At 52.3% G+C, this 27,215-nt stretch overlaps 2 protein-coding genes across 4 annotated transcripts in view; one reads left to right on the top strand and one right to left on the bottom strand.

The window, feature by feature from the left end:
* STK32B (serine/threonine kinase 32B) overlaps positions 1-27,215 on the bottom strand; it is a 616,411-nt gene that overhangs the window by 401,140 nt on the left and 188,056 nt on the right. The window lies entirely within an intron of this gene.
* EVC2 (EvC ciliary complex subunit 2) overlaps positions 1-27,215 on the top strand; it is a 41,757-nt gene that overhangs the window by 8,993 nt on the left and 5,549 nt on the right. For 2 of the 3 annotated variants that reach the window (XM_081131475.1, XM_081131477.1), the window contains exons 6-16: positions 2,947-3,081; positions 5,029-5,168; positions 8,306-8,630; positions 10,691-10,930; positions 11,198-11,373; positions 13,269-13,428; positions 15,210-15,664; positions 17,771-17,975; positions 19,283-19,405; positions 25,388-25,615; positions 25,995-26,209. In XM_081131475.1, coding sequence (XP_080987601.1) covers positions 2,947-3,081; positions 5,029-5,168; positions 8,306-8,630; positions 10,691-10,930; positions 11,198-11,373; positions 13,269-13,428; positions 15,210-15,664; positions 17,771-17,975; positions 19,283-19,405; positions 25,388-25,615; positions 25,995-26,209 — 2,402 coding nt within the window. The remainder of the gene's footprint in view (positions 1-2,946; positions 3,082-5,028; positions 5,169-8,305; positions 8,631-10,690; positions 10,931-11,197; positions 11,374-13,268; positions 13,429-15,209; positions 15,665-17,770; positions 17,976-19,282; positions 19,406-25,387; positions 25,616-25,994; positions 26,210-27,215) is intronic. The other variant, XM_081131476.1, reaches the window with a different exon arrangement.

The following is a 27,215-nucleotide window of genomic DNA, read 5'->3' on the forward strand; positions in this document are numbered from 1 at the left end:
CAGGAGCCCGCGGGAGGGCCGGGCACTGTGCCACGCACAGGGGAACGGGGTCTCGATCGAAGCCACAGCGACCTCGCTATGACATGTGATGTGAAGAATGTCATCCTTCATAAACTTGGGGGCAACTGACTAGATCTTTTGAAAGAAAACTAAACATGAATTCCCTCATCAGGTTAACATCTAGATACATAAGAAGTTTGTAAAAAGTAAGTATAGGTTAATATCATATATGATATATATCATATATGACATATATGAACTTCATATATATGATATATATGAAACCCATGGACTTGAGTACAGAAATAGTTGAAAATGTTACATTTAAAAACAGTGTGAAGAAAGGTAAATGACAAATTGGGAAAGTATTTGTAACATACATAAAAAGGGACTCAATCTCCTATTAGTAAGAACACCTCAGTAGATAGCTACGTATAATATGGGAGTTTCTCCAGTACAAGCAATTGCGACGTGCGCATTTGAGCTCAGCGGAGGGAGCGTGTCACTCTGGGCGAAAGCCCGTGGCTCTGAGTTGAGCTCGGAGGCCTGGCAGTGGGCACCCACGTCCGCCTTGTCTGGTTGGGGTTATTGCGCCAGCCTCCCACCTGTCAATCCTGCTCCCCGCGCAGCCCGTCGTCCTCACTGTCGTGGTCACCCTAAAACACAACCCTGCTGGCTTCCTGTTCTGGAGGGCTCCCCACTGCCTGCCCATGAAGCCAGTTCCCGGGGGTTAGCGTTCGGGACCCCTCAGGCAGGGTGACCCCTGCGGTCTCCTGGTGCCCCTGGCCTGCTTCCCACACCGCTCTGGTTTGGCACCTGCTGTTCTTTGCCTGCCTGTCTTTCGGACGACTCCTAAACACCCTGCAAATCCTGACCGTCTCCTCTGTGACTCCTGACCCTCCCTCCCCCCGGGCATGCTGGTGGCTCCCTTTACCAGGACCCCATGACATTGGGACACCTGGTAAACCTTGTCTCTGTGACATGGAGATTATTGGTTGGCGCTTAATGCATTTTTGTTGACATCAGAATAGATTTTTCTCTTTGGAAGAAACTTTAAAGAATACCTAGTTTCACTTTCTCATCTAAGAGGGAGAAATTTAGGTCCCAGAGGCTCCAGGATCTGGCCAAGGTCCTGAAGCTTGGTGGCAGCCCCGAGGACCCGAATCACACAGAGCAGTGGTTCTCTCATCCACCTAGTCGCCTGATCAGTAACTTAGTAATGGGTGTGAGTGTCTCTACTTATGTTTACCTTCAAGCTCTCGCTCTTTCCAGAACTGTCGGCTGGGGAGACAGGCATCTCTGCCCCCAGAGCTGCTCCCCAATGGCTATGGGACAAGGGTCAGCCTGGCCCTGACCCTCTGCCGCTTGGATCCTTAGCTTACAGTGAAGGATTTCAACTAGCTGACTCCTAAAATCCTTCTAGAGAAATCATGCTGTATGGTTTCCCCTTTCATTCAAACTACTTCTGTTTTTTGGTGGTTGTTTTTTGGGGGGGGTAGATGGATGGGATTTAATATATCGTGTCACAAAAAAATGTATACACTTAGTAGGTGATACCTCAATTGATGTTTCTTTCCAGATTTAAGCCATTGGAATTAATAATTATTCAAAGTGTGTAGACATTTTTTTGGGACACCCTATATATGTCCATTGTGGACATTTTGAGGAAACATCCCCTTGACACCAGGGGGCGGGGGCAGGAGGGATAAGAGAGAGAAAGCTGGAGAAATGAAATAACATTACCCGGTAACCTCGCCAGCAGAGAGAAGCATTGCTAACACGTTAGCCTCTTGCCTTCCACAGTCATTTACTGTTGCATCAAAGAGAGTGAGGTGCTTCGGAGTGAACTCAGCCAAGAGGAGAAAGGCTTGTACACTGAGCGCTAAAGCGCTGCTGAGAGATTAGAGGGGGCACAACTAAATGGAAAACCTTCCTTGCACATGGACCGGAAGACCTCATGTTATGACCTACAGATTCAATGCCATTTCTGTCAAAATCCCAAGGGCATCTTTTTGTAGAAAGAAAGAGAAAAACCCATCCTAAAATTCATATGGAATCTCAAGGAACCAAATTGCCACCAAAAATCTAAAAAAGAACAAAGCTGGAGGCCTCAGACTTCTGATTCTAAAACATACCACAAGCCCTAGCCAGTTTGGCTCAGTGGTTAGAGCGTCAGCCTGTGGACTGAAGGTCCCAGGTTCGATTCTGGCCATGGGCATGTATCTCGGTTGCAGGCTCAGTCCCTGCCCCGGTCGTCAGCAGGCGGGAGGCAACCAATCGATGTGTCTCTTTCACACCGATGTTTCCTCTCTCTTTCTCTCTCCTGCCCCTCCTTCCACTCTCTCTCTCTGAAAAGCAATGGAAAAAATATCCTCAGGTAAGGATTAAAAAATAAATAGAAGTAAAACCTATCACAAACTACAGTCATCAAAACAGTGTGGTACTGGCGTAAAGACGGACCAATGGAATAGAATCAAAAACCCAGGAAAAACCTCATATGTATAGTCAGATGATTTTCAACAAGAGTGACAAGACCATTCAATGGGGGAAGGACAGTCATTTCGACAAATAATGTTGGGGAAACTGGATCTCCATGTGCAAAAGAATGAAGTTGGGCCCTTGCCCTACAGCGTATACCAAAATTAACTCAAAATGGATCAAAGAGATATAAGATCTAAAACTATAAAACTTGTAGAAGGAAACAGGGAAATCTTCTTGACATTGGATTGGCAATTTCTTGGATATGACACCAAAAGCACAGCAACAGGGGAAAAAAATGATAAATTGGACTTCTCTCAAGGGAACCAGCTAGTAGGTGGCAAGCTGGCCCCCCCAGGTAGGTCTCGCTGGCTCTATCCTTGTTTCACCATAAGTAAGTCATAACTCAACTCGAAAGCTATAAAGTGTGACCACAGGTGAACCCCTGTGTCTCTCTTGTCCCCATAGGTTCTCCCGAACCATGGCCTTCATGCAGTCGGGTTCTTCGTGGCCTTCGTGGTCTCCCTTGTGCTGACCTGGGTCACACTTTTCTTCATGGTTCGATGTCAGTGTTTGAAGGGAAGCGTGTTCGCCAGACACCAGGTGAGTCTCCACGCGTGTCTTCTTCCCGGAGGGGTCCTTTGGGTGCTGGGTGTGAAGTTGAAGTTTATCCTCTGGGTCAGTGGGTCTCAGCCCTGGATGGACATCAGAGCCCCCTGGGGAAATGTGGACAAATGCTCATGTCCACGTTTACCTGCTGACACTCTGATTGGATTGTCCACTGAAGTATCCCCATGATGAGTCATTTTGAAAAGCTCCCTGGATGATTCTAGCAAATAGCCAGTGTTGAGAACCCCTGCAGTCCAGCTGCATAACTGAGCGCCCCGCTGTGTGGCCGGCTTCGTAGCCTTGCCGCACCCTAATTCCGGTTCCTTTCCACGCTCCCTGCTGAAACGCCTGAGGCTCACTTCATCCTTGGGAAGCCGGGCCTCCCAGGCCTGGCTCGTAAAGCCCCCAGGGTCCTGCTCTCCCGACCTCTCCTGCCACTTCCCGCCCCACACCACAGCATCCCCTCCCCCCAGTGGCTTGGCGTTCCCTGGGAAGTTGAGCTCTCCACACAGTCCCCTCTCTGCTCCTCAGTGAGCATAATTTTGACCCATCCTTCAAGACTCAGCTCGGGCCTTGTCTGTCCCTGGAAGTCATCACTGGCCACTTCCTGGCTGAGTTAGGGGCTTCTCTCTGGGTTCCCACGCTAGGTCTGTAGACCCCACGCAACACTTACCCTGATCTGTGGGGCCCTCTGTGAACTCTTCAGTCTCCATATTCCTGTCTTGGTCTGGGTTTCCCCAGAAGCACATCCTGAGGCCAGGTTCCAGATGCAGGTAGTTTATATGGGAAGTGACCCCAGGGGATAATGGTGAGGGCTGGGGGACTGAGGCAGCCGATCCAGTTAGCTCCGGGCCACCTGGAGCTTTATTCTGCTCGGGAACCGGGACCGTGGAATGAACCTCACAGTCATCCACCCAAGCGGAGAAGGAGCTGGGGTATTTATCCACCAAGTCCCATTGCTTATTGGTTAAGGACAAGGTCGGGGGCAAGGTGAAGGGTGATATTTTCCCAAGCTTGGGCTCTGAAGCTTTCAGGGAAGGAAGTGTAGGTATTGGCTGGTGGATCTTGGGCTAGTGGGCACTGAAGTGACAAGGGTGAGGGGACATGGGCAGAGAACAGATGGCATCTGCTACAATCCCCATTGCCCGGTACAGAGCCTAGTGCTTAGAAGGCACTCAATACACGTGTGAGGGAGTGAATGAGACCTCGCCAGTCAGTCACTTGTATTTTAGAATTCTGTATTCTCATCAGAAACCTGCCATGCTTTGATGTTGAAGTCCATCTACCAACTGGAATTTTCCTCTATGTGATCATGGTGATGATGATGGTGATAGTGATGATGACGATGGTGGTGGTGATGATGGAGGTGATGGTGACAATGGTGATGGTGGTGAGGGTGATAGTGATGATAATGGTAATGAAGGTGGTGACGGTGGTGATGATGATGGTGATGGTGGTGATGATGATGGTAATAAAGGTGGTGATGGTAGTGATGGTGGTGGTGATGGTGGTGATAGTAAAGGTGGTTGTGATGGTGGTGGTGATGATGGTAATGAAGGTGGTGATGGTGGTGATGATGGTGGTGGTGATGGTGGTGATAGTGATGATGGTGGTGATAGTAAAGGTGGTTGTGATGGTGGTGGTGGTGATGGTGGTGATGAAATATTTTTATAGCTCTTTACAGGTTGCAATGGTCTATCCATTCATTGCTTTGTTTTATCCACATAACTCTATGCAGGGTTACTGGAATTATGATCCCATTTCTTTGATGAGAAAATAGAGACTCAGGGAAGTGCAGTGTCTCGCCTGAGTTTACCCTGCTCACAAGTGGTGAGGCCAGCCAGGTTCTCTGACGATGGGTTCCCACCTTCCCTCATGCCTTTTCCAGCATGTGACATTCCCGAGAAGGCCAACTCAACTGTTTCTGAAATTCTCCTGAAGGTTCAGCATCACGAGAGCAAGCTGGAGCACTCGCAGTTCACGTCAGCCGATGGTATGAATGAGGATCTGGCTCTGAATGACCAGATGGTAGACATTCTGTCTTCGGAGGACTCGGGAAGCATGCTGCAAGCCTTGGAAGAGTAAGAATTCTAACCACATACACTCTCTCGGGTGCGATGAATGTTTTACCTCTAGTGGCCTGAGAGTGAACACTGAGTATATGTCACTCATTCATGAATTTGAATCCATTCGTTCAGTCATTTGTCACTCAGTAGTCACAACCAGACAACCGCAGTGCGCTGAGCACTATGCTTGGTATTTGGGAAAAGAGGTGACTAAGACGTGGTTTGTGCTCTGAGGCGCTCCGACCTAGTGCCCAGGAAAGTTTGGTGAGCACCATGCTAAAGGGAAGATCCGGGCTCTGCGGAGCCCAGAAGAACTAATTACCTCTGAGAGGGCCATGGAAATGCTTCCCGAGCAGGTGATAGTTTAATCCTCAGGTGAGGGTTAAAAAAGAGAAAGAAAATGTCACGTCGGGGGCTCCATGTGCGTGGAAATCTGCTGTCTCCCTGCTAAAAATAGCTCTTTCCTCCCGCAAATCACTTAGCCCCTTTGTCGTTCTTACAGGAGGGTGGGCCGGCTTTGTGAGTGTGCCCTTCAGTGACTTGATTGCCGCCTCACTTCTGAGACCCGTCAGGGCCGTTGCTTTGCTGTCTCGCAGACTTATTTTTGACAGGGAATGTTTTCTTGGCTTGCTTGGCTGTTTCTCTGTCATGCTGTTTATTTAGAGGCCACCAACCTCCACAGGGAGGACTTGAGGAAGGGACATTTCCTTTGATTTTTGTTGTTGTTAATTCTCAACTGAAGGTATTTTTTTCATTGATTTTAGAGAGAGTGGAAGGGAGGGAGGGGGGGAGAGGGAGAAACATTGATGTGAGAGAGACCCATCAATTGGTTGCCTCCTGCACACGCCCTGACCGGGGCCAGAGATAGAACCACAACCCAGGTACATGCCCTTGACTGGGAATTGAACCTGCGACCCTTTGGTGTGTGGGCCGATGCCCTAACCACTGAGCACACTGACCAGGGCTCCTCTGATTTTTATCAGGCTCCTGGACCATTGTCCCGATGGAAGTGGCTCAGCCCCAGGGAGGCGGGGACAGGAGGAAGGAGGAACGGGGCCGCTGGCTGGTCGCGGCAGAGTTTCAGCCCTGGCCTCGCTCTGACCCTGACGCCTCTTGCCCATGATCTCATTTAATTCCCAAAGCAACTGTCGCAAGGAAGTGTGACGTTCGGAAAGGTTTATTGGTTTTGCCTACGGTCACACGAGTGGTCATGGATGTGGGCCCGGGCCTGACTGCTTTCCAGTCCACTGTTCTGTTGACATAATGGCATTTTATAAAGATCGAGCTGAGATTTTTCCAGAGAGGCAGAGAAAAGCGGGAGAAGGACATTCCAAGCCCGTGTTTATTTCCTGTTATTCGAAGGACGCTCATCGCTCTCTTTTGTTGCTACCAACACCGCCTTCTAATCTGTCTCGGAATTACGTTCGGTACAAAGCGGGGTTCAGCCGGGCTGTGTTAAACTGAGCCTGTTGCAAATGGCTGTTGAGTCATTTTTTGTGTGCCGCCCGTGGGATGTGTCTCACAACCACCGTCTTTTTCAGTCCGTAGAAACTGTCTCCGAGCTGTGATTCTGCTCCCCACGCCAAACCCTGAAGCCGCTCGCCCACATTTTCTTTTGTACATTTATCCTTTCATTGGGTTCTTTGTTCGTGGTGCAGCGATTTTCAAAAGTTAATTAACGGATTGGTTATTTCAGCAGGTTCTTGCCGGGGCACCTTCTGCGCCGGGCCTGGTGGCAGACCTGCTGGGTGCTACGGTCTTGATTTCTGTCCTCGTGAACTTCACAACAAGACACAAACACAGTGCCAGTCGCTGCCCACTCGCCCCTGGGGCAAGGGCGGTACAGGAGCAGGAATGGTGGGGGGCCTGCTCTAGTTTGGGGGCTCAGGTGGCCCCTCTAAGCGAGGGTCAGTTAAGCTGGACCTGAGTGATGAGAACTCCATGGGGGCAGCATGCGCAGAGCTCGGGGGGTGGCATTTGACGATTAAAAAGGGGACAGGCCAGGTGGCAGGAGTCTGGGGACATGGGCTGGAGGGTCGCTTGCAGCCAGTGCAAGGTGTTTACCTAGAGCAGCTCCACCTCCAGTCTTTATCCTAAAACCCCGATAAAACCCCAGGCGCTCAGCATTCACGGAGAAGACAGACGCCCAGTCTGGCGGGGTGGAGCGGGGTGCATGTTGGTGCGAGCCCCTAGGACAAAGGGTAGAACAAGGACTCTGGAGCCGCATGTCATGGCTTCAGACCCCAGCGCTGCCCCTGAATAGCTGTGCTGCTCTGGACAAAGAACTTTAATGTGTCTGTGCCTCAGTTTCTTCACCTGTAAAGGGAGCGTTAATCACCCGCCTCACAGGCTTGTGAGGAGCACATGGCTTGATGTTCACGAGGCTGTTAGAACAAAGCTGCGCTCGGGCAGTTATTCATCTTCTCAGTAACCTTCGTTGACACGGTGATCGTATGCTCACTGACCGGCCGGGAAACTGGGCTCAGACACAGCAGAGAGCTCAGCTAATGAACCGATATTTATTTGTCGTTAAAGTCGTACTTTATTTAGATTTCCTTAGTTTTTATCTCACGTTCTTATTCTGTTCCAGGATCCCACCCAGGGCAGCATATTACATTAAATTTTATTTTAAAATCCTCTTAATATATTAACTCTCCCTTTTTTCCTGTCTCGTTGTTGACAAGAACCGTATCTTATATTAGTTATGGTCGTGTGGCTCCTAGCACGGCCCCCTGCACGTTTACTGAAGAGTCTGCCCCTCAGCCCTGGCTGGTGTGGCTCAGTTGAGCAACATCCGTGCACTGAGAGGTCACTGGTTCGATTCCCGGTCAGGGCACATGCCCGGGTTGCAGGCTTGGTCTCTAGTCGGGGGCGTGCAGGAGGCAGCCTGTTGATCTTTGCTCTGGCATCAATGTTTCTCTCTCTCTTTCTCTTCTTGCCGCACTCTAAAATCAGTAAAAACGTATTTTTAAAATCTTCTACTGAGCCCCGGCGTTCAGGCACTGGCAGGAGCAGAAGGGAGGGAGTGGAGGAGGGAAAGGAAAGAAGAAAGGCCTGACCTGCGAATGATCGGAAACCTCAGAGTTTTGAGGGGCCTCTGGTTTCCATCGCGACTTGACGTGATGAACCCTCCCGGCCTTTGTGTCTCCCAGGTTGGAGATTGCAACCCTGAATCGGGCCGACTCAGATCTGGAGGCTTGTCGAACCCAAATCAGCAAAGACGTCATTGCCCTGCTGCTGAGAGACCTGACCAGCAGGGGCCACCTCTCCCCTCAAGCAGAGAGGAGGATGGGCGCTGTTTTCAAAAAGCAGTTTCTGAAGCTGGAGAAAGAAGTGCAGGAGGAGTATGACCGGAAGATGGTGGCGTTGACGGCCGAGTGCGACCTGGAAACAAGGAAGAAGACAGAGAACCAGTACCAGAGGGAGGTGGCGGCGATGGAGGAAGTGGAAGAGCTGCTGAAACGTGTTAGCGAGAGGGTGAGGCAGCTCTGGAAGGAAGGCTCTCACCGCCTCTCCTTCCTCTTGGGGATTCATCATCCACCCACCCACCCATTCATCCTTCCACCCACTCACCCATCTACCTACCCACCCACCCACCCACCCATCCATCCATCCATCCATCCATCCATCCACCCACCCACCTATCCATCCACCCACCCACCCACCCATCCATCCATCCATCCACCCACCCACCCATCCATCCACCCATGCATCCATCCATCTACCTATCCATCCATCCATCCATCCATCCATCCATCCACCCACCCACCCACCCACCCACCCATCCATCCACTTACCTATCCTCCTGTCCCTCTGTACATCTATTTATCTACCCATCCATTTACCCACCACCCACCCATCCATCCAGAGTTCATTTAGAAAGCATTTACTATCACTTACTGTCTCAGGCACTGGGCTAGGCTGTGAAAGTACAGAGAAAAATGAGACATAGGTTTTGCATTCAAAAAGTCCATAGTTTAAGAAGGATCCTCACACATAAAAAATGTGATACCATTCAGCTGTGTTATGGTGGAGCTATGGTGGAGCTACGGTGCCGTGGGAGGTCCTGGGGAGAGTAGGAAGGCTTTATTCACAGAAGAGCGCATCCACAGAGAGGTTGTGATGCCAGTGTGTGCACAGTCTCTCTGACTGCGGTTGCTAGAGCTTGGCTCTCTCCAGCCCGGGCTTGGGAGTCAGACCTACCCGGACTCCCACTGTAGGATGTTCTGGCTCTGCTAATGTGAAGCGAGGCTGAGGGCGCCCCCTCAGGGTGGCTGGGAGAAGTGATGCAGGAGGAGCAGCTCTGAGAGCTGGTCCCTCAGCCTCCCCTGGCCTCCCCTGCTGACCGGAGATCAACTCTCACTTTCTAAGTGGTGTGTCAGCTGCTGTCCTAAACAGAACGTGCTGAGTTTCTTTGGGGAACCCTAAATAAATAACATGCTGGGCAAGGTTCCGAACAAGTTGAAAAGCCAGTGAAAAGAGCTGGAAAGATGGAAATGAGTATTTTGCCGTTGTAGGCCTGTGAGTGGTTGGAAGTAGGTCTCTGATGTGGGGAACTGGGAGGTGGCCACACACGTGTACAGAATGCACACATACACACACACGACATCTGCACGGGGGGTGTTGCTGGGACCCTTGGTGGCTGTCTCAGAGTTCTGCCTCCCCACGTGGAATGAAGAACCCCCTCCTTGGGCACGAGCCCTGTGAGTGCTGGGAGCGCAAATGCTCAGGACTCAGCCACGGTGTGTTTCCTCCTTCCTTCCTTCGCACCGGACCATGTAATGTGCACGCAGCCACGTGGCCACGTCTTCCCTCCTCTTTGCCGCCTTTTCTATCCGGCTGCCCTCAGTGTGGGCCTGGATGCCGGTGCTTTCCTCTGCACCTAAGTGAAGAATAAGGACCGTGCCAGTAGCCCGAGCGCCTGGTAGCACAGTGCCTGGAGCTTCCATGTGCAGGCTGTTTGCAAGAAGTTGGAGTCACAGATTCCCACCCCTGTGCATTTCCCGCTTTGAGGTTGTTCTGGAAACATTAGGATCATAAGGAAGACAGGTTGCAACACCATTCCCAGAGCTAAGCAGCCTCATCATTGTCAGCTTGGGACATTGTGTGTATGTGCATTGTGGATACGTGTGTCCTATGTGAGCGTGCACACTCGTGCGCTTATGTGTGCATGTGCCCATGTTCACAAGTGCACTGTGTTGTGTGTATGAGTATGCACTGTGTGTATGTGTGCATGGTGGATGGCTGTGAGCCTGCATACCTGCCATGTGTGCACGTGTGTGCATGAATGTTTGTGTGCACTTGCACATTGTGTGTGTGCCCATATTTGCACAAGCACTGCGTTGTGTGTATGAGTATGCACTGTGTATGCATGTGCTGTGTGCCCGTGTCCGTGTGCATGGTGGGTGGCTGCATGTCTGCTGTGTGTACATGTGCATGTGTGCATGTGTGTGCATGTATGTGCTTGTGCACTTGCACTTCGTGTGCGTACCTGTCTGGCAAGTGAGCCTCTCATGCCCGCCTCCTCTCTCCACAAGTCTGCCAGTGAGTGCAGCAGCCTCCTGCGGACCCTGCACGGCCTGGAGCAGGAGCAGCTGAGAAGGTCCCTGGCGCTGCAGCAGGAGGAAGACTTTGCCAAGGCTCACAGGCAGCTGGCCGTTTTCCAGAGAAATGAACTGCACACCATCTTTTTTGCCCAGATAAAAAGTGCTATTTTCAAAGGGGATCTGAAGCCAGAGGCAGCTAAAATGCTGCTGCAAGATTACTCTAAAATACAGGTAAGGCCTCCGGTCAGGCTCGCTCTGAGGGCAGCAAAGATGGTCTGAGGACTCTGCCGTCTGGGCCCAGGGCACTTTTCAAGGCCTCATTTCTTGGTTGCATATAATTTTCTTCAAGGCCTGTGTTAAGGGCAGGGAGGTTTATGTAGTCATTTCAGGGCTCCTGCTCCTGTATATTTTCTTTAGAAAGGACGTATAATATTTAAAGTAGCTGCAAGGCATTTTCTCTAAATTTTAATCAGCGTCTGTTCTTGGGTTTTCCCACAGGAAGATGTAGAACAGTTAACGGACGTTTTCCAGGCCAGTAAGAGGTGTCATCTGAGTAAAAGGTTCGGCCACAGAGAGTACCTGGTCCAGAACATGCAGTCGTCAGAGGCCCGTGTGCAGGGGCTTCTGAACGCGGCCGCTGCTCAGCTGACCCTCCTCATCCAGAAACACGAGAGGTAAACCCCCAAAGTGTCCAAAATACACAAACAAACCGCCGCACCCCCACACCCCTCAGCCGAGACCACCCCCCTTTCTCTGCTCATCCGTTGAAGGCACGGGCTGTTCTTATGTCTTAAGGAAAATTCTCTGGGTGCGAGACCCTGTTGCATCGTAGAATTTAAAAACACGGGCGGTCGTCTGGAAAACCGTATAATGAACCCCACATGCCATCAGACTTGAGCGGACACCAACTCACGGACAGTCCTGACGTGGCTCTGCGTCTCCACCCCGGGGGATTTTGAAACAAATCCCCGACGTTTCACTGAGAAATTGGTGGTGGAGGTTCATGGGAACTGAGGGGAGCCCTGTTCTCTAAGCTCCAGCACAGGGCTGGCCCTCGCAGTCGCCTTGGAATGAAGGATGGACACATAGGTGCTTGTCTGGGATTCCGAGTGGCCGCCTCAGCAGCCCCGGGGGTACCTGCGGTCAGGCCGGTGGTGGTGGTGCCACCTCCTCAGTGCAGCCCTCGCCTCTCTCCGGGCTCCTGCTCAGCTAGTCTTTGAGGTGCTGAATCGTAAACAGTGAAGTTTGTTCTTTTAAGTTACGAGAAGCCCTGAAATGATAGGGCCATGACTATGAAGTTGGTTTCTCCCGATGGCTGTGGTTTTATGGGTTGGTTCCACCAGGTAATTTTATTAGGACTTTGAAGCTCTGCCGCTCTATGTAATGAGGATTCTGTAGATGCAGATGATCTGCATACTCCTTACCCAAGACGCTAATGAAGTTCACTGCAGGCTGGCTCGACATCCTGATTAATTTCCACCCGAGTGAAGGAAATAGCTCCACGCTTTGAATGGAACTACCTGACAGCCGGTGTACAGCTCTGAGCTGCCTCTGATTTTTAAATTCTCTTGTGAAAGGTTGACACAGACTTATTTCTAAAGCATGTATCTACCATTTATTCATTCACCCATTCGCGTCTTCAAGAAGTTTCCATGGAGAATCTGCCCTGTCCCAAGCAGGTGGCCAGCCCAGGGACACAGGCAGACTGGGAAAATGATGGTAATCTTGGTGGTAACAGAGTGTACCAGTCAGGATTCTCCAGAAAAACAAAACAGGAGATGTATGTGAGGAACTGGCTCACACAGTTAAGGAGACTGAGCGGTCCCAGGCTCTCCTGTCTGCCTGCTGGAGCCCAGGAAAGCTGGCGATGTAATTCATTCCGAGTCCAAAGGCCTGAGAACCGGGGGCTTCCAGTCTGAGGTCAGAAGAAGATGAGATGAGATGTCCCAGCTCAAGCAGTGAGGCAGGAAAAACAGGGTCCAGTTCCTCTTTCCCTGCCTGTACTGAGGCCCTCAACTGATTGGAGGAGGCCCACCCACACAGAGGAGGGCAATCTGCTTCCAGAGTCCACTGATTCAAATGCTGATCTTATGCAGAAACCCCCTCACAGACACGCCCAGAAACCCTGTTTAATCCTGTTTAATGGGGCACCATAGCCAGTCAAAGTCACACAGAATTAACCCTCCTGGAGTATTCCCTACGTTTACCTCTTAGACTTTGCTCCTGCCGTTCTCATCACCAGGAATTCCTACCCCACCATCTCCTCCTGGAAGATTTTGCCTGTACCCCAGTGGCCCCTTGACTAGTCCTTTCTCCCCGAAGTCTTGCTCAATTTCTGCTCTCCCGGGCGATTTCTCCCCTGGTGTTGAGCTCTGTCTGCTCATCCGCAGTGACACTGTCCTGACCCTTCCTGTATTTCAGTAATGTCTCGACTGCCCGTTATCCTGCTCCTTCAGGGTATAGACTCTTATTCAGACCAAAGTAATACGGAGAGAAACATTCGGCCACAGCAGCAGTAGGCTGGAGGTGACTTTGGGGAGGGCATTAACCCTGCGTCTCCCTCCTCTAGAGCAGGGTACTTGGATGAAGACCAGATGGAAGTGCTGATGGAGCGGGCTCAGACCGAAGTCTTCTCTATAAAGCAGAAGCTGGAAAATGACCTGAAGCAGGAAAAGAAAAAGCTCCACCAAAAGTTAATAATTAAGAGAAGACGAGAGATGCTGCAAAAGGTACAGAAGGGGTTCTGCCGTTTGTTCTTTGCATAACTGCTCTGATCAGCCACCGAGCGCCAGCACTGGCCTCGCCCTGCGGGAGCTGGGATCCTCCTGGTGACTGGGCGGGCGCCCTGACGGGCCATCTGTGGTTGATTGGGAGTGACTTTTGGGAATATGGTGTCAAGGCAGAGGGTCGTGGTGGATTAGCAATGTCTGCCCGGGTAAGGGTGCAGGCATGGAGGGCGATGCTGGAACAGTTATTGAGTGTCTCAGTGTCTTAGTCTGTTTCAGCTGCTCTAACAAAACACCACAGACTAAGTGGCTTATAAAAAACAAAACTTCTTATCTCACAGTTCTGAGGCCGGAAGCCTGAGCTCAGGATGCCAGCGTGGTGGGTTCTGGCGGGGACTCTCTTCTGGGCTGCAGTTGGCTGCCTTCTCCCCGAGTCCTCATGTGGTGGAAGGGGCTTGGAGCTCTCTAGGGTCTCTTATTAAGAGCACCGGTCCCATCCATGAGGGCTCCACCCTCATGACCCAAGCGCCTCCCTCCCAAAGGCCCCACCTCCAGGCGCCATCACATCGGGCATTAGGTTTCAACATGTTAGTGTTTGGGGGACACAAACATTCAGGTCACAGCCTTAAGTAACGTGGTCAGGGTCAGATATCCAGTAAGGGGCAGATGCGGGATTGAACCCAGGCCTCTCTGACCTGGAGCCCCAGCCTTGTTCTTGACATGCACCTACTCAGCTGTTTGCCCACCTTGTGGGCGAGAGACTGGCACGTACACACGTAAATGCACCGTAATGTGCCCACTTCACGCCCTGCACAGTGCACCCCAGTGATGCAGAGCGGAAGTTACCCTTTCTGCTGGGGAGGCTCTGCGGAGCATGAGTTTGTAAAACTATTCCAAGTTCCCACTGTCCTCGGGTGCAGGTAACCTCAGCACATTGCGCCCTCACTCCTGGGCATTCCCCTCTGCCCGCCCTCACCCCCCCCGACGCGCAGCCCATCAGGGTCTCAGGTCCCAGGCACAGTGGGGCGCTCCTGCCTTCTTGCCTGAGCGCGTCTCCTTCAAACAAGCCACCTCCCCACTGCCTGCCACCTCCCTCCTGGCCTTAGGCACACCCAATGCCCGTCTGTCCCCCAGGACGCGGTTCATGTGTGTTAAGAACTGCATGTGTGTTAAGAGCTACACTTGTATTAAGCAACTCACTGAATCCTTGCAGCAACTGTACGCGGTGGGTGCTCTTCTCCCCACTTTATTGTGGAGGAAATGGAGTCACCGCGAGGATAAGATGCTCGCATCCACTTGTCCGTGGAGATGCCAGGACTGGACCCCGGGGGCCTGCCTCCTGGGCATCACCTAGTCAGTAGATGAGTGTTTGATAAATGTGGCACAAATGAAGTTTTCACTATGTTTTGGGTTATTTTTTTTTAATCGTCACTCCAGGATTTTTTGTCCTTTGCTTTTCAGAGGGGGTGGGGGGAGAAACATCAATGTGAGAGAGACACATGGATTGGTTGCCTCCCGACTGGGGCCGGGGATGACCCTGCAACCGAGGCAGTGCCCTTGGCCAGAATTGAATCTGAGACCCATCAGTCTGTGGGCCGAGGCTCTAACCACTGAGCCAAACTGGCCAGGCTGGGTGATTTTCTTCAGGATAATTTCCTAAATGTGTGCTTGTTGGGAAAAGGCTTAACCATTCTCAGCTTCCCTTGGCAAATTTCCACGCTGTTTTCCCAAAGGGCTCTGTGACTGAGCCTGTCCCACTTCCTTTCCCCTCTGCAACCCCCCAGCACAAGGAGCAGCGGAAGGAGCAGCTGGCCCTCGGGGAAGCCTTCCGCGCCGCCCAGGACGTGGGCCAGTACCTGGGCCGCTGGCGGCGCCTCGCGGCGGACCACGGCGCCGCCCTGGAGGAGCTGCAGGAGCGGCTGGACCAGGCGGCCCTGGACGAGCTCAGGGCGCTGACCCTCGCGCTGTTCGAGAAGGCCACGGAGGAGCTGCGGCGCCTGCAGAGCTCCACGCTCACGCAGGAGCTGCTCAAGCGCGGCGTGCCCTGGCTCTTCCTGCAGCAGATCCTGGAGGAGCACGGCGCGGAGCTGGCCGCCTGCGCCCAGCAGCTCGAGGCCCAGGAGAGGGACCGGGACCAGGAGGGCGTCCGGAGCGTGAGGCAGAGGCTCAAGGAGGATGCCCTGGAGCCCTCGGTGGAGGAGCAGGCGGAACTGCGACACTGGGGGCGCTGGGTCTTTATGTGAGTATCCCTGTGCCTTTCCATGGCCTCCTGCCCGGCCACAGGTGAGGGAGGGGCTCCGGCCTGGGGTTATGGGGTGGTGAACATGAGACATCTGACGCTGGACGGATGAGGTTGACGACAGTTTCTGAGTCACTGCATGACACCCAGGGCCCCTTGGGGGTTGCAGTGAATGGGCAGGGGCCGCAGGGAGCAGGCTTTATAGTTATGAGGGTGGGGGTGCCCCTGGTGCCCATGAGAGGATGTGATTGCTTTGTTTGAATAAATTCATGGGCAGACGGAATTGAACCCACTACTTCTGGATACGCAGGAACCTCACCGAGTCCCCAGATGAGAAGTGATGTTTGATGAGAGGAGGGGAGCCTCTTTTCTCTTTAACTGGTGGTCCTACTATCAATATTCCTCAAAGTTGCTTTTCCTTTCAACAAACCAACCAGCCCACCAACCTAGAAAACCCCATTTAAGCAAAGAAACAAAATCCCAACCCTTTTAACTGTTCTCTTCTTGGTATAGGCATTCAACAGTTTAAGTTGAATCTTAGCTTCAATGCTGAATCTATAGCCCTTTTTATTGGAAATGGCATCACTGACATAGGGCTGTGGAGGGATGTGGGTGGCGGTTGGGCGAGAAGGAAGGAGAGTGAGTTTCCTAGTAAATCCTGTAAGTCCACCTGTCGCCCTCCTTCGCTGTTGACCCAGCTGCTCCGTTGGCTCCACGCCGGTGGGTGGTCCTCCCCACCTGCCCTGTGGCCTGTGCTCTTCCCGGACCCTGTGAGGGACCACGTAGCAGAGCGTCATTCTGCAGGGCCCATCCTTGCTTGGTGGCGGTTACCTCCCATGGGACAGGATGTTCCTGGCCCTGACGGTTGACTGCCTCTGCGTCCTCAGTGCTGGTCCCGGGCCTGACCTTGCTCCAGGGAAAACAGGTCCCCAGGTGTCCGCAGAGAGTGGTGATGTCTCGGTTTAGATGAAGGGGCTCCCTGGCTCTCTCTGATCTCACCTGTGTGGTTCTTGTGTGGTTCTCTCTTCATTTATTTCCTGATCTTCATTAGTGTTTGTTTTCTTGAACAAACGAGATGCCGTCTTCTCCAAGCCCACATACATCAGCTTCTTAAATGCTATTTCCCAACCCACAAGTTGTTCTCAGCGGTAATTATTCAGCTCAACCTACATTCCACCCAAGTCTCTTTACACATCCCCCTGCTTGGCCCTTCTGAGGCACCTGCATTGGACTTGACAACCTTTTACCAGATGGTCGTTTTCCTCAACTTCATCTGGACTCATTCTGCGGGGTTATGACTAAAGCCGCCACTGATTGAGTCGCCCAGCAGGAAAACAGACTTGCACATTGCTATCAGAAGAGTCTGGCTTTTCTGAGGGTTACAGAGGGTTACCTAACAGCAGACGTGGTGTCCTTCTGCTCACATACTTTGCTTATTTATGATTCCGAAAGGTTGCGGCCTCTGTTTCGGAGGCGTTATGTAAAAGTGGCTTTGCACAATAGTCCGAAACCCGTTTTTATAAGCTTCCCGGTTTCCAGCAGGATGGAGCTGCTGCCTGGTCGGATGAAGTAGGAATTACTAAGGACGCAGACTTTTGCCAGGGAAAGAAACTTCTTCCCTGAGCTCCTGCCTGGCTTTTAAAGTCCTCCCGGTCAGAGGCCCTGGGCCTCGTACTTCTGAATTACAATATTATTGACTTTATTTCCTAAGCTGTACTTTACAGCCCTGTGACTTTTTATAACTGGCAATCTGTACATCTTAACTCCTTCACCCACCCCCCAGGCCCCCTCCCATCTGGCAACCATCAATTTGTTCTCTGTATGTATGACTTTGCTCCCATTTTATTCGTTTATTTTGTTTATTAGATTCCATATATAAGTGAAATCATGTAGTATTTGTCTTTCTCTGTCTCACTTATTTCACTGAGCATAACACCCTCTAGGTCTATCCATGCTGTCCTAGATGGTAAGAGTTCATTGCCTCCTGACTGACAAAACCAGGGTACAGAAGCATCCCGGGCGTCCGTTGATGGACGAGTGGGTGGAACATGCGGCGCCTGTATAAACGGAATATCACTCAGCCACATCCTGTTCCTGCTTCACCAGGAGGCTCTGCCGCTCGGCCTTCTCCCTGTCCGAAGAGGAGCTGCTTAGGGCAAGGCAGGACATGCACGCCTGCTTCACGCAGATGGACAGGAGCTTGGCCCTCCCCAGAGTCCGGGCCCGCGTCCTGCTGCAGCGGCTTCACACTGCTTGGCGGGAGGCAGAGTTCCTGAAGTTGGACCAGGCCCTGGCTGCCCCGGAGCTGCAGGTCAGAGGGACATCTAGGTGGCCTCGTTTTATTTTTGAATTTTATCTTTACCTGAGCATGTGTTTATTGATTCTTTTAAAAGAGTAGGAGGGAGAGAAAGAGAAACATTGATGGGAGAGAGAGACATCGATTGGTTGCCTCCCACATGCACCCTCGGGCCAGGAACAAACCTGCAACCCAGGTATGTGCCCTTGGCTGGGAATCGAACCTGCAACACTTCGGTGCTTGGCTGACACTCTAGTCATTGAGCCACACCGGCCAGGGTGGACCCATAACCTTTTGGTGTACGGGACAATGCTCCAACCAACTGAGCCACCAGGCCAGGGCTTGATGGCCTCTTGAATGCAGAGGGGGTGCATCTCCTACGGATGCTATGGAATACCACCCCACTGCCCACACTGGGCTCATCTCAGTTGCCCCCATCCTCTCCTCTCCAGCCCTTTTGGCATCAGCTATTCCTGGAACCACCAGGCTTGTCCTAATCCTAAGGTCTGTAGTGGACACACTGGTGCCCAGCCCAGATCCCCTTGCCCAGGGCTTTGCATTGTCCACTAGCAGACGTGAACCTAGAACCTAGAAAGTGCCTGTCACATAGTAGGTGTGCCATAAATTGTGTTTATTAATAAATGAGTTCCTGAGGACCTTGTCATCTCTAAGTCAGATTTCCCCCTTTCTTCAAGCCTTTCTGTGGCTCTCTGCTGGGGTGTAAGCTCTACCATGATCTCAGACACATGCTGGTAAACTGACTCTCAGTGGAGGTTCAGGGATGTGGGGGGAGGGAAGTCCTGATTTGTAGCTTTTGCCCATTTCCCTGGTGTAAATACTCCTAAGACCAATTTTAGTCTGCAAACTTGACATCACTGTGCGTGGAGTTGGGAAGAGATGCATCCAATTGTCACCTCCTTCACTCCCCCTGCTCCCCTGCCCCGGTCTCTCTTAGCCTTATCTTCCAGCCCCAATCCTTGCTCTGGGCTTCAAGGTCTTGCCCACCAGCCTGGCTCTGTGCCTAAGAGACCTTGACCCACAATTTTCTTTTTTTGGTATTATCCCCATCTGCCTGACTACCAGGCTCTGGCTCTGCCCCACAGAGGCCCTGTCCTTGCTCTGGCAGGAGGAGCCCACCAGAGACCATGAGGTTGAAGGCCTGTGGGCTGAGCTTGTCCCGGGAGAGAACCTCCGTCCGCCTCCCGCCGGAGGCAGTGGTGCGATCGTGAGCTGCAGAGGCTTTGGGGGCTGTCTCTGGCTTTGGGGGCTGCCTGACGAGCTGGCGGTCACTTTGGTGCCTTGTGTTCTCTCCCCACCTCCAGCAGCAGTCCAGAGCGAGAAAGCCGCGCGCCAAGAGCAAGAGCAAGATTGACCTGCTGAGGAAGTGCCTCGAGGATAAAATCCAGCTCTTCGACGCACCGGTCCCTGAAGACCTGGCCGAAAAGGTCAGAGCTCCCTCCCCACCTGCTTCCCGTTGCACCTGGCGGGGCCTGCGGCCACCCTGTGCAGGGTGCGTGGGGCCCGGGGCCACTTGTCTGCCTCCACCAAACACCATGATTCCAAACTGTCTTGGGTGGACCCAACCCTTCCCCTCACGCCCCTGCACCCGCTCCTTCCTTCTGGAACCCTCTTCCTCCACCTGTGCCCCTGGAGGCTTCCAGGTCACCCTCAGGCCTCCCCTGCTGCTACCTGGGGTCGCCCCACCTTCGTGCCTGGCCCGGGCCATCACCCCCGGTCACGCCTCCTGTTCCTGCAGGAGGCACCTCGACCGCGTGGTGCTTGTCTGCCCGCGCTCCTCCCTCTCCCCGCAGTCACCTTCCCACCTTCTTTGGCCAGATGAACTCAGCCCTCAGCCGTCCTCGGGTGGCCTCCGTCCTCAGGGGTCCCCTCTTTCAAGAGCCGTATTGGAACACCCACTCCTCGCCTACCCCCACCCTCAGCTCCCTTTCTCGCCGGAACACGTACTGCGCTGTTGGTTCAGTCCACTGGTGTTGTGAGGGGGCAGCAGTGTTCGGGCGCTGCGCCGACGAACCCCGGCCCCAGCTCTCCCGGGCGCACGTTCTGCTTGGGGAGGGTGGGTGGAAGGCAGCTACGATGACAGGCCGTGATCTGCGCCGCTCGGGACGGGAACACGATGGTGCGGTCGTGACGGGGGAAGGGAGGCGGGACAGACGGAGGTGGGAGAGTCCAGTGAGGGCTCTCTGAGGAGGCGACATGTAGGAGGTGACACCACTGGGCACGGCGGCCAGGGCTGCGGCTCAGGTCTCCTGACGCCCGTCTGCGTTCAGTCAGCAGATCTGCTCGAGGGACCCGGGAACGGGACGTTTCGGTGGCTCTTTGCTGCACCTCCTGCTGTTTTTGCACAGAGCGTGTGTGAATTTCTCATAGATACTCCGTAGCAGCCTTTAAATGTAAATGAAAACGACAGGCCCGTTTTTCCCGCTCCCCCGTTCCTTCTGGATGCGAACGACGTTGCCCGCGTCTGGGCGGCGTGGCCGCCACCGGTCGGCTCGCCCGTTCGGTATCCAGTCCCTGGCGGGTCCAGGCCCCTGCGGCTGTCAGCAGCCTCCGCTCAGCCCCTGCCCCCGCGCGTCCTGCTGTGGCTCTGCCGCTGCCCCGGCGGGCGCTCGGCGGTGCAGGCGGGGCCTCCGTCAAGGGCGCCTCCGTCAGGCCCGGCGCTGCCAGCCTGTCATTTCGGAAGTGGCGAGAGTTTAAGCATGAGAACAGCGTGCTCATTTCAGATGACCTGACACGGGGGAGATCTGATGGCCCAGGTCCTCGCAGAGCTTAGACTGGAAGAGGTGTCGGGAGGGAAGGTGTTTTAGGAAGCGGGGGGAACGCCATCCATCCGAAGGCCGGGAAAGCCCCCATGCGGTCCTCTCCATGCCTCCTCCTGCCCCTGTTTTATCCCCGGAGGCAGCCTGTCAACGTCCTCTCCCTGCAGCATCCTTCAGAGGGAAATCTCATGGCTTCCCACTGCCCCAAACAAATCCAGACTCCTGAGCGTGGTGTTCAAGGCCTCACCGCGGGTCTTCCGCTCCCCTTTCCAATCCCATGTTCCACTCCACCTTCCATGTACTGAAATGTTACCACATTACCACGGTTGCCTTCGCATGGTCTCAACGTAGTAACTTTTCTTTACACTGTCCACTTTAAAATGCCACTTTATGTTTTTTCTTGAGTTTGTGCATGCATTCTTTTAAGGAGTCAAATAATTCTGCAGGGTTTGTGCTTTAAAAAAAAATAGGCTCCCTGCAGCCACAGACACACACTTTTTAAATCCCCAGAAGTAACGACGTCTCCTTTTTCAGCCTGATCTCTTCATGCCGGCCTCCATGTCTCTAAGTAACGTACTTGTCTCGCTAGTTCTCAGTTTCTCAACTCTGACATCATCTGTTTACTTTCTTTCTGGAAGATAAGATTTCACTTCTTTCAACCTGCAAACACATGAGCCCTTCCTGTCTCTCCCCTCAACGTAGTGAGATCCATAGCTAAGATTTCTGTTATTATGGTTTTTTAAATGTTATTGACATCTGAGCCTTATAAAAGCCAAGATTCTTTTTTTTCCTGGGCAACTTTTTGTTTTTCTTGGAGTTATTATTATCATTTGTTTTTTTGGTTTTTTGGTAACTTCTCTATGTACTTATCACTAATTCAGCCCACTTCTTGACCGTGGGCCAAATATCTTACCTGGGCCATCACACTAGCCTTGCCTTCTAGTAACTACATCATCTGGAAGACATTGCTTTGTGCCTCTGCTGTGCTCCCACCTGGACGGTGCCCACTGCAGCTTGTGCACAGCTGCCATCTTGGGGTCACGCTGTGGATTTCTCCACCCCTCTCTTTGCTGATATCTTTCTAATTTTAATGGAACACACCCTCTGTTAGTTTCCTAGGAAAGGGCACATGGGAGAGTAATGTTTTGAAATTTTGCAAGACTGAAATGCTTTTACTCTGCTCCCTTACATGACAGATAGTTGGACCAATCTTGGAATTCTGGGAAATGTTCTTAAATAATTTTGATGATTAACTTTTTAATTTTTTTTACTATTTTCCTTCTCTTTGATCTTTTGTTTTACTTTCTGAGGAATATTCTTAGCTTTTCTTCCAAACCTTTAGTTGTGTTTTTCATTTATGCTTTAAATTTCTGATTTTTCAGGAGTTTTCCTCTCTGAATGCTCTTAAAAACAGAACATGCTCTTGTTGTTTGAAGGCCCCTGACCTCTTGTATCTCCCTGAGGACATTCATGGTTTTGAAAGCTGTTTTATAAAACTTCCTGCACATTTACTGGTATGTTAGCAGGTGCAGGCCGTCCCTGGTGGTCTGCTCTTTTACTGAGTTGGGTACTTGAAAGCTGTGTGGGGGCGCCAAGCCTGTAAGCGGGACTCTCAGACTGTGCCCTGCACTCTGGTATGACCAACTGGCCCTTTCACTGGGGGACCGCCCCCAGCGTCAGTATTGTAGACCTTTCCTGAGACTGGTCGGCTTCTCCAGAGAAGACCAGCCTCCTGCCTGGTGGCACAGGCCTGGATGCCCACATTGCAGGAGCCAAAGGGGGAAGCGAGCTGTGACCTTAGTGGTCAGGATGTGAAGGTTCCCCTGAGCCCTCTGCTCTCAGTGCAGGGCCTCCGCCTTCAGCCGCGCCTGGCTTCTCCCAGTTTAGAGATGAATCTCCAGTTGTCAGCTGGGCTGAGGCAGGAGCAGGGTCTGCTTAGCAGAAGTTGGGCGGGGAGGGCGGGGGGTCTGAAGGCTTGTCTCTCAGTGAGATGCTCAGCTTTTCCTCTTTACCTTCCACTTTGACCCCCCGCTTCTTGTGCCTGCATTTTCCAAGACTTGGGGGATCCTGCGGCGTAAATGATGTTGCTCCTTGGCTCATTACTCCACAGCCGGCTTAGAGTTCAGCCTTTGGGATTCGTTGAGTCCTTAGCCCCTCAGCCATGGACTCTCCAGCTTTTAAAACTTTGTTGCTCTCGTTTCCTCCCTATTTTCTCCACCTTTCCCTTCTGTCTTGAAGAAAACAGTGGATACTTGTTACAAATCTGTTAAAGGCAAACAAACCGACACCAGACGTTAGACCTCAGTCCTTGAGTTTTTGGCTAAGAAAGAATTCAGAGCCAAGACTCAAACACCAGCAAAAGTTTAATTAGAAAGTCACAGAGGTAGAAGAAGCAAGCTGTGGGTGAAGGGAGCCAGCTGGGCAGTGTGGGCTCAGAAAACAATTTCCATCTTCTTATATCCTCCAGGCATTTAATCTGGCAAAGCAGGGGTTAAACTGGCTTGCCCCTCAGGAGGACCAGCCCCCAGAATACAAGTGTAGGCTCCTATTTAAATCAGCCATCTCCTGCCAGCATTACGATATGAGGTTCTTGATGCGACCACTCTTTTTTTACAAGGAGGGACTTTGCTGGTGACACGTGTAGCTTCTCCCCATCTCTTGCCCACTTTCTTCAGGAAGGGTGCTATCTGATGGGTGGGATGAAAGAAGGAACTGGGCATGCTCAGGTCAGCTCCCTCCTAATTAGCCGCCTGTAGGGAGCCCTCATTTCCTGTTCAGGATGCAGTGAGCCTGGTGGGGAGGCCTGCTGTTTGGGGAGCATACATTCATTTGGACACACATCCTCCAATCTAGTTTTCATCGACATGAAAGCTGACATTTGGTGTCTATCTGGTTTTATTTGTTTCCAAGCCTGGGCAAGGAGGAGGGCTATGTCCGGAAGCCTGGGCAAGGAGGAGGGCTATGTCCGGAACTCCTTAGAATCCCACCAGTTCTCTGCTGGTGGACACAGGTCAGTCTTATTTTTTGCCTTTAAAGGACATCACGGTGCCTAGAAGAAGCTACTTTGAAATTCACATGCTGTCAGGGAAGCTCTTGAGGAAGCTGTTGGAACTTTCCATTTAAAATCAGAGTATTTAGCAGAGTATGTTTTTGCAAATGAGTGTTTATTACTTTGGCAGCTTGAATATTTAATGAAGCCTGTCATTAATACGCATAGAAATGCAAATCTGTATCCGCTCCGGAGTTCATTCAGACTCAGATGAACACCCTCTCTAGAGGCACACTCTCCTGGTGCCTAAATGAACAGGTTTGGCTTTCCCAAGACAAGAAGAGAGGATTTCCCAGAATCTCTTCTTAATTTCACTGTCCACGTTGTTCTGAAGCACAAACCAAAGGCTTTAGGCCTCCCCCACATTTTAGGTGTGAATCTGTATAAATAAACTTGAGACGTAGCCCATGTAGTCACCCCATCTACCCCACGCCTCCACAGGGGGCCAGGCCCTACAGGAGACGGGCCTGCATCCACCCGGGGTGGGGAAGAGGGAGACCACTCAGAGTGACTGCGAAAACCTGAGCTCACGGCAGGTGTGTAGTAAGGGGACCTCTCATCCTTTTCTTACTCACCTGCCTGTGACTCATGTGTTTCCTCTTCAGGACTTTCAGTGGGTTCTCCATAGCCCTTCCCATTGTCCCAGGAGAATGTCTGCCTTCCTGTACCGGGCAGTCAGGGCCTCAGTAATGCGGTTCCTTGCAGGGGAGAGGGGTGCACACCTACAGGGACTGCCTTTGGGGGCTCAGATGATGAAGTCTGGGAAGTGTTAGACTGCCTTGTTCACTGTAGCAGATTTTCTAGAAAAAGTGTAAGAGCTAGTGGTCGTAGAGAGAAAATACATAGATGCCGGAATGAGCTACTTAGTTGAGTGAATGGGTGGAGGGAATGGATTCACTCATCTAGAGTTTACTGGGCCCCTTGGGTGCTGAGTCCTCCAGGGGAGCTCGTGTCCTAGTGGGGTGAACGGTGTGGTGAGTGTGCCCCTGGGCCAAGAGCATGGAACGTGGGAGCCACAGAAAGAAAGTGACAAACACGTGTAGAGTGAGGATGTTTCAAAGCAGCTAGTTGGGAACCGGAGACCCTGAGGACAGAGAGGATGCGGGGGACACGTAGGCCATAGTGAGGAGCTTGCACAGTGGACACTGAGAGTGGAGTGTAGGGCCGTGAGCTATTGGGGGGGGTGGAGCCCCAGGTTTGGGTGCAGGTGGCAGGACAGACCAGACCGGTCCAGGCATACCTTGGCTGGGATCAGGGTGAGGAGGGCCACAGAGCCTGCACTAGGAAGTATGACCCCCATCTCACGATGGGGAGCCTTGAAGGATTTCATGTCAGATGGCGACAAGGTTTGATTTACCTTCAACAGTCGTCAAAGTGGAATGAACAGCTAGACCCCAAAGCCCCATGGAGTCTCTAATCAGAGGTGCCCTTGGGGTCTGAAACTGTAGACTGCAGGGCTGCTGCTTTGTAAGTATCATAGACCTTGCCTAGAGCCCTGAATTAAGGACCGAAATCTAACAGGCTGCTGTTTGTAAGCTGCTGCTCTCTCTCCTCCCTCCACTGACCGCCTGCCCTCTGGTTTCTGGCTCTGCCCCTCCCAGGTCCGAGGAGAGCTGCTGCGGGAGAGGGTGCAGCAGCTGGAGGCCCAGGAGGCTCGCTTCGCAGAGTCCCTCGTCTCCCTGCAGTTCCAGAAGGCAGCCAGGATGGCCAAGACACTGTGGACATACACCGCCCTCCTGAGCATCCAGGACCTGCTCCTGGAGGAGCTGAGCGAGTCGGAGACCCTGACCAAGGCAGCCTGCGCTCAGATCCTGGAGTCCCACAGTCCCGTGAGTGCAGGCCTGGGGCTGAGGACGGGGTTGTGCAGTCCTTCATTGGCTCTTTCTGGTGCCCATCTCTGGTTCTCCACAGTCCAACGGGCGGCCTCCTGTCCTGTCTATGCTGCAGGGTCAGGGTCATGGTGAGGGTTGAGTGAGGTAACTTACCCGGGAGCACGTGGTACCTCACAGCCCAAGGCGGATCTATTTCATTGCCTCTAAAAAGCAAACCTTTTAATTTTAACATTTTTCACATCTCTGAAACGGGTGCATCTTCTAGTCAGCAGCAAGAGTGTTTCTTTCATAATGCTGTGCAAAGCAGTCAAAGCACAGGTGGGATTTCTCCTGCCCCCATCCGCCTTGTGCTCACCGCCTGCCCTTCTGCATGCAGGAGCTCCAGGAGCTGGAGAGGAAGCTGGAGGACGAGCTGGCCCACCAGGAGGCGGCCCAGCTGCAGCGGGCCCTGGCCAGTCGGCAGCAGTGGGCAGGGGACGGGCCCAGCCTCCTGGATGAGTCCGAGGACACCGATTCTGAAAGGCAGGTGTCCGCTGTGCTGCGTCGAGCCCTGAGCAAGAGCCAGCAATTACTGGAGCACCACCAGCAGAGGTGAGACAGCCGACGGCACTGTGTGATGTCCATGCCCGGGGGCACCTGCCTGTCACGCTCAGTTCAAAAAGGAGGTGTCATCTCAGCGCTCGGCAGGAGCTGCTCACTGTGTAGCATTCTTCCACAACATCTTTCTAGACTTCATTTCTTTTTAATATCATTGAGGTTTTACTGAACATCATATGTTTAAACTTTTTGTTTTGAAATAATTATAGACCCTCAAGAGGCCACAAAAATAGTGCAGAGGTTGCAGGCGCCCCTCCCCCGGCTCCCCCAGTGGCAGCATCTTGTGTATTCACAACACATAATCCAAGGGGGCACCGACCTTGACATGGGCAGAGGGCCCTGGACACCGGCCTTCCTCGGCCTTGCCAGTTACATCACATTTATATCCTGCTTTTGTAAAATTGTGACACAGACAGAGCCCCGATCTTTATTTGGTGTTCTTTGCTTTCCTTTTCAATTAACATTAGACGTTAGCCTTTGCCTGTAGCACAGCGATTCTCAGAAAACACAATTTTTTAAAAAAGGCTTCCTATTTTCCGCCGGGAGGGTGATGCCGATGTGGAAAGCGTGGGTGCAGACGGTAGACACAGTGTGGTTCCGTTGTTTAAACACACGCACATTCGTTGGAAGGAAATGGACCACATTGCGATGGATTCGATTTCTGGGCAGTGAGGTTACAGGTGATTTTAATTGACCAGTTTACACTTTTCTGTGTAAACACGCCTGAGAGTGTAATTCTGTTCCACTGGAGTGATTGTATGAGAGGCTGAGTCCCTGTGATCGGAGGGAGATGCCCAGATCTGCTGGCTTGATTTAGAGCAGGACCTAGGCTGCTTCCTGCCCCATGTACTCTGTGCTTCGAGGAGACACGGCTGGTGGTCAGGCCTTTGGTGTGACTTGTACCTGCAGAGGGTCTGGGTTGTATTAACCAGGGAGAATGCAGAGCGGATAATCCGTCATGTCAGCTTGGGTGGGCTAAGGAATTGGTGGGGAGTCAGGA

Source organism: Miniopterus schreibersii, assembly GCF_964146895.1.
Source record: "Miniopterus schreibersii genome assembly, chromosome: 1".
NCBI lineage: Eukaryota > Metazoa > Chordata > Mammalia > Chiroptera > Miniopteridae > Miniopterus > Miniopterus schreibersii.